Source organism: Loa loa (genome assembly GCF_000183805.2).
Source record: "Loa loa unplaced genomic scaffold supercont3.587, whole genome shotgun sequence".
NCBI classification, from domain to species: Eukaryota; Metazoa; Nematoda; class Chromadorea; order Rhabditida; family Onchocercidae; genus Loa; species Loa loa.
In genome coordinates this window covers 2,443-9,374 of record NW_018108767.1, presented here as the reverse complement: position 1 = coordinate 9,374, position 6,932 = coordinate 2,443, and the positions used below count along the sequence as shown (strand labels likewise).

At 28.8% G+C, this 6,932-nt stretch overlaps 1 protein-coding gene across 1 annotated transcript in view; it reads right to left on the bottom strand.

Annotated features, from left to right (window-relative positions):
• Positions 1–4,260: 4,260 nt before the first annotated feature.
• Positions 4,261–6,932, bottom strand: part of LOAG_11317 (hypothetical protein) — a gene marked incomplete at its 3' end in the record, with an annotated part of 3,582 nt that continues 910 nt past the window's right edge. Inside the window, exons 2-6 of the mRNA XM_020448331.1 lie at positions 6,111–6,374; positions 5,384–5,596; positions 5,017–5,262; positions 4,700–4,813; positions 4,261–4,410 (exon numbers count right to left, since the gene is read on the bottom strand). Coding sequence (XP_020301515.1) covers positions 4,261–4,410; positions 4,700–4,813; positions 5,017–5,262; positions 5,384–5,596; positions 6,111–6,374 — 987 coding nt within the window. The remainder of the gene's footprint in view (positions 4,411–4,699; positions 4,814–5,016; positions 5,263–5,383; positions 5,597–6,110; positions 6,375–6,932) is intronic.

Genomic DNA, 6,932 nt, shown 5'->3' with positions numbered 1-6,932 from the left:
AATATTTGAAGAATTGACCACTATGACTATTTTTTCTTTTTTTTTATAAATTTTATGAAGAAATTTGAAAAACAAACATTGAAAAAAAGTCAAAGAGAAAAAGGAAACAAACAACTCTTTTTTTTTCGATAATTTTGAGCAAATACCATATGAGAAAAAATATAAAAGATGTAAATCAAAAGTGCTAATTTTCGTTACAATTTTGTCAACAAATTACTAATTTGAAAGTAATATGAACTACAAGCTGCTACTATCATTTAATTAACATTCAATCAATTAGGCAATTACCCAGCTGTTCACAATACATTTTCCTATTTCCTCTCTTATTATCATCCTTAAATTATTTTCAGGAGAATAAAGAAATGTTGAAAATCTTTAATCATCATTGTTATCTTTTAAAAAATAGAATTATCAATTTCTTCATACCTTACATAAGGCTTAATATATACAAATACAAAATGGTATGATACAATAACTTTGAGTAGACAATGGTCCAAAAAAACTTTATCGAATGACGTTAGGCTAACAAATGACCTTTTATTAAATTATGTGTATTTGCATCATTGCATTGCATAAGATGCTATTGGATTAATTTCGAAAGTACTAAAAGAACAGATTCTCCCGAGAATTCAAATCAATTGCACCCGAATGCTAGCTGTGAAAAAAAAAAAAGAAAGACAAGGTAGTGCTAGGAGTGTTTTGATCAGTTCTAAGTAGATTTCTTAATTAATGTGAGTTGCTTTGGCTATCATTTTGAAACGCATAAAAAGTATTAGTGAATATATTTTAAAAAATTTATAAATTTAAATCATACGCTAAAAAAAAAGGAAAAAATAGGTCTGAAATATCTGTTAAACCATTTAATAGCAGGAAAAATAAACTAAAATAAATCAGTGATCAATAACAAATTCATAAAAATATGAAAAGCAAAAAAAATATTTGATGGAAATGAATTTTCCTATGGAAACATTTAAAACTTGTTTTTTGTTAGATAGCAATTGAAGTATTGCTTGTATTTCCTTTTCTAGTAATTATGCTTGCAAATTGAAGTACCACACTAATTGTTCTATCAAATACTGTCAACTTTTTTCTTATTCATCTGTCATTTTATTGTTTCTTCGTCTTCTTACTGTTACTACTATCATTATTCATGGAAAAAGTTTAAGTCTAATAAGTTTATTTCCAAATGCCGCTGTGATGAGTAATGTAATTCCAGTAAAAGAGCAATAAATATTTACCTATCTATTTTATTATGTGATTATTTCATTACCTCAATAAGCTATTCAATTTGTACTATAGAAATAACGATGACAAAGCTAACCATGTCATTTAGCTCTAGGCAATGATAACAATATTTTCAAAAGGAAAAATTTTAAAAGGGGAAAATTCAAAAAGGATTTTAGATGGAAATAGTGATAAATAGGAATTTTCTTTTTTTTTTTTTTTTTTAATTCCAACCATGCGAGCAAAAATTTTCAATTCAATGGTAATATCAGAAAAAAAAAATTCCCTATCCGTAGTTAATTTAGGATATGTAATTTGAATGAAAATTTAGGAAAAAAATTTATTTTCTTTTATGAATGAAATATGCACTAAAGAAGTCTAATAGATTATTTCATTGAAATCATGCATGTACCATTTATGCATACAATAAACCTGGTTTCTTTTTTTTCTCTTCTAATCATTTTTTCCACCTCACTCATCAATTGAAATTGAACAATAAAACATTAAATGATAATAAGTAAATTGTCAAAGAGAAATCAAAAATCAAAGCTAATCAATGTCACCAATTTCGATGATTGTAGAAATTAGATTGCTATATAATTGAATGCAAATGCTTCATAAATGATTCCTTACCATCATTTGCTGTTGAAATCTCTTAGTGGTATATCCTGCAGTACATAAAAAAAAAAAATACTGAAATACTGCACGTATCTGAACTCATTAATCGTTATTGACAATTATTCATTATTGGCAGATCACAATATTCAGGTCACAATTTTCTCATCTAATTAATTATCTTATGGTGTAATTTATGAGACAGTACTTACTTACTTTATAACATGCGTATAATATATCCCAGAAATATATTGAAACACATTGTAATAAAACGATTACTCATTCTATCAAAGAGAAAAATGGCAAATGTAACAATTTCAGGCGATAATTAAATAAATGATTAGGAAATATAAAATTAAATTAATAATTTCGTTAAAGAGTAATTTGTGATATTCTGCATAAAATGTCCATTCAGTTTTCATTGATTATGCAAAAGCAAGTAACAACAATAAATATGATATTATAAGTAAATGGTTTTAAATGGGAATATGTCAGCAAAATGGTAAAGATGAAATGACTGAGTGACCGCTTGACCAAACTGCATCTTATATAGATAACAAAAGAGTTGCATTATTGAGAGTAATGAGTATTTGCAAGGATTAAAAATTGGCTATTTCAGTCCCATCAAAAAAAAAAATAAAAAATAAAATTCAATTACCAAAAGCATTGAGTGACAATGCTAGCAGTTATGTTTTATATCGTAAAAATGATCTTGACAAGATATTATGAAATGGGAATGATTCGTTAATCATATCAGGCGGCTTCAAACAAGCATACTTTCTTTCCTTAAATGCCAAGGTGCTTATCCGTTCAATCATAAATGATGAATGTTTGCAAAAATCTTTCTAAATTACTTGGAAATTTCGAGCAAATTTTAATTGACAAAGAAATAATTGATGTGAAGCGTAAATATTTTTATTGTTTTATTTCATTTACAGAAATTCCAGTTGTCCAACTTCCTGTCATTTTGCATTACGCAATGTAAAATTTTTGACAGTCTTATAGGACATTCATTTAATGCTTGTATGTCTACTACCATCTAATGCCATAAATTCTTGATTGGAGAATAGTCGAGATTCTCATATTTCAACCGATCAATCGACTTCCTTATAGTTCAGATAGGAGCACGATACTGTCGAAGAATATAAACACTACAAAAAAGATAGTCGAACAATAAATGGATTAATTCATGATAATTATTTAAGATGTTAACCATTACTGGTTTCTAAGTTTGAAATTCTAATGTTGAAATTTCAAGAGTGATTACACCTGTTATACAAGTTATTAAAAATTGAATTCACAAAAGAAAAAGACATTTAATAAAAATCGTTGGTGATTAAACTTCAAACTTGGGTAACTAAATCATCGAATAAAATAAAAATGAATATTTATGTTGCAAAATTATTAAGAATTACTTGACGTCACATAATCATTAAGAATTACAAAATACAAATTAACGCATAAAGATAATTCAAAAATACCGTAAAATGAATTTCGAAAAGACTAATCTGAAAAAATAAAAGAAAGGATGAATGTCCTTCTTCTATTTGCAAAGTTTATATAAATATCCTTCAAGAAATGATTTCACGATTATACGAATTACGCCTTTGTTAGTTTATATGGATAAAGCACTTTCTGTTAGTACTGGTGAAGCATTAGTATTAGTTATGCGCTTTGCTTAGCGCACATAGTGTATGAGCCGTATAAAGAGCCCAATACTTTGGGGTACATTGCTAAACAAATAATACATATATAATTCTATGCAATGATAGCGCCCTACTCATACAGATGAGAAATTGGATGATTTTGATCTTGTCACGATCCAACATGATACATACTAATTAGTACATTACTACAGTACATTACAACACATTCATTTATGATTCTTTATATTTCTTATTTTTCGTATCGAACATTACCCATAGAATTCATATAACTTCAACTATATGATTGATTTAGCAAGTCAAGATAGACCAGGCTTTTAACATTTAAAAAAAAGATAACTACAAAATATTATCATTGTTAAATTGTTGAAGGATTTCATGATCGATAAGAAATTCAGTACAGAAATAATTAGGGTTAGACAATATTCAATACTTACATTATTTGTCACATACTTCGAATACATATTTGCATACTAGTGGATCAAGGAAAAAAACATTATGATCGAATGTAAAGTGTGTTGAGGTGCTGGTTGATAAGTTTGAATCTAACAAATCTCCGTTAGCTAGTTTGCTCACATTAATTAAGCATTAGACTGATCTGTTATCTCTATTCCCCTTTTCTTGCTTAATGAAATGAACATATTATGATTAACATATCAGAGTAGTTTGCGGAATATTTTATCTACTTGATAGTAAATTTTCGTGCAACAGAAAAATGTTTTATTTCAATTGCTGATATTTTAATCAATACAATTTATTACTTTGCTAGGGCAAAACCAATCCGTTCCTTACCAATATCATAAATTTGACAATATTGCCTGATAAAAGGATCACCAAATATCCACGCTGGTCCAAAACCGCCACCTTCCAGTGAGAAGAATGAAAAAATACATGTGTTGTTTTCAATCTGAAAGGTATGCAACTGTAATGATTGCGCAAAATTTCAAACTATGTAAACTTCAAACTGAACAAACATGAACTATTCCTGCTAGAGTTTCACACAGATATTACACTCAATAACTGTAATCACTGAACTATTAATTATTCATTGGATAATAAAAGTTGATGCAGTTATTTCATTCCTATCAGCTATTTATTTAGGGTTAATTGTCCTAATTTAAAATAAGTATTTCTTAAGCCTTGGAAATGGAAAAATTGAATTTCAAAAGAATTAAATTCTTCAATTTTTAACATACCGCAACGATATAATTTTCTGATTGTATGTTGTATTCATGAGAACCAATAATCAGTGTAACTGGTGGAGGTTTAGCATCACATTTTATGAAGAACATTTCTTCATTTTGATCGTACTAAATAGTTATTTTTTTTTTTAATTTGAATATTCGCTCATAAATATCTGAATATTTTCATCTGGTAAATTGCTTTTTATTAATGCGTTTAATCTTCAAAATACAGTCCCTGTACTTCTTGATTAATCCATTTCGAAAAAGTCACTTAGTCATTTAACTGAAAAATTCAACTTTAACTTTTTTTTTATTTTTTAAAGATATACTTTTGCTTTGACAGCTGCACCCAAACGATTAACGACGGCGGCCGGTCCAGCAATTAGCGATGTCCCTGTATCCGATATCGCTTCCCACGTTCCACCTATGGAATAACCAACTGCTTTAACACCACGTAAGCGAAACTGCCAAAATGTTGCTGATGACAGTGGTTCATAATCAATTACATCTTCACAATTCACGTTATCTACAGCACCATAAGTAAATATACCACCAAAAACGTTCTGTTGTGCACCCTTAAAAATTGGTTATATGATGTACTAAAAAATTTATATTACTATTCAATGGATAAAATTTAATTCAAAATACATGTAATAAAACACCAAAGCAGTGGAATCAACAATATGCAAATTTTACTCGACGATCTAACCAGACGGTGAAAAGAGATGGCACAAGAATGTTTTGATTAATGGCAGCAATTAGTGGTGGTGTAACACCGTTTACAGCAATTGATGTGAAAGCCAAGCCAACAATGCCATCAACTGGATCATCTTTGAATCCACTTAATTTCCGAGCTAATCCAAACGTTATATTTGAAATAGTCAGTGAGCCATTCATATTTGATCCAAACTAAAGAAAAAATCCTTCTAGCAGTTAATAGAATTGAAGTTAATACAATGGAAGGACTATTGGAAATTTAATCCAAATAATTCTCTCTAATATTAATCTAATGTATTCCTATGATATTCTAAATGTCATAATTTAATACTAAGAAGACATAATTTATTTATTCCTATTAATTCCAATAAAAAGCAATGGAACTAATTAGTATGTGAAATGTTTGTAGGTTCCAAAAAAAAAGATGGCTCGTAGTATTCCATTCAAAGCAATTTATCGCAGATGATATGACAACTGAAAATTGCCAACTGAAATTAGGAGAGGATCACTATTCAGTTATTCAATTATCTAGTCCGGATTCATCCAAAAACATAGCCAGAAATTTAATCTGCACTTTCGAGAATTCTAGCAATCATTTCCAATACAGCGATCAGTTTAACAATGAAGTATTAAGCCATATCATCGCAAATATAATTTCGTAAAAGCAAAGTGGCAAAGAACTTTTGAAGAAAAGAGATTAGCTAACAGCCATGTAATCTCGCCCCAATAATCCATGCGCATTTGATCCATCACCGTACAGTATTGACCAAGTACGGCCATCCTCCTCATATGTTTTTGAGAGTAATGGGTCGAAACGATTTTTTTCCAGACAATCAGTGGAAGCACAGTTCATTTCTGGAATCCACACATTTGATGATCCTGTATCCAAAACTACCAAAAACGTTTGCTTCCCAATGGGTGAGCCAACTGATATATTTGCAACGTATTCCATGTCATCGTAATCGTAAACCTAAACAAATGTGGAAAAAAAAGGAAATTAAATTATAATTTTAAATTTGTTAAAAAATGATTATTACATCGATTTGCTGACAAAACTTTTTAAAGGATATCTAAGACATTTAAAATAAAACAATTTTGACAACTATAAGAGATTTAAAATATTCCAAAAATCTGAGATTGACTTCATAATCTGACAAGTTCTTCTCTTTAAGATAATCAAACGATTAAGAGAAATTCGCAGGTGACAAACTACCTATTATAGATTGTCACAAACCTCATTACTTTCCCATAATTATTGCTAAATTTCTTCCTTTTCGCTTATTTTCCTGTGAAAACTTTCATTTAATGAAACTTTTATATAACAAAAATATTTTCATCTGTTATCACTTTTTCCACCACTTATAGGCTAGCGACCACAGTTCAGAGTTTATAGTAATGTACATTTAATGGAAGATAAAGGAACTAATCCTTTGAGAATTACTAGCAAGATATTGGACTCATTAGTGCTAATCTCTACTATCAATAACTTGTACATCTAATGGAATGATCAAATCATCAGAGACATGAA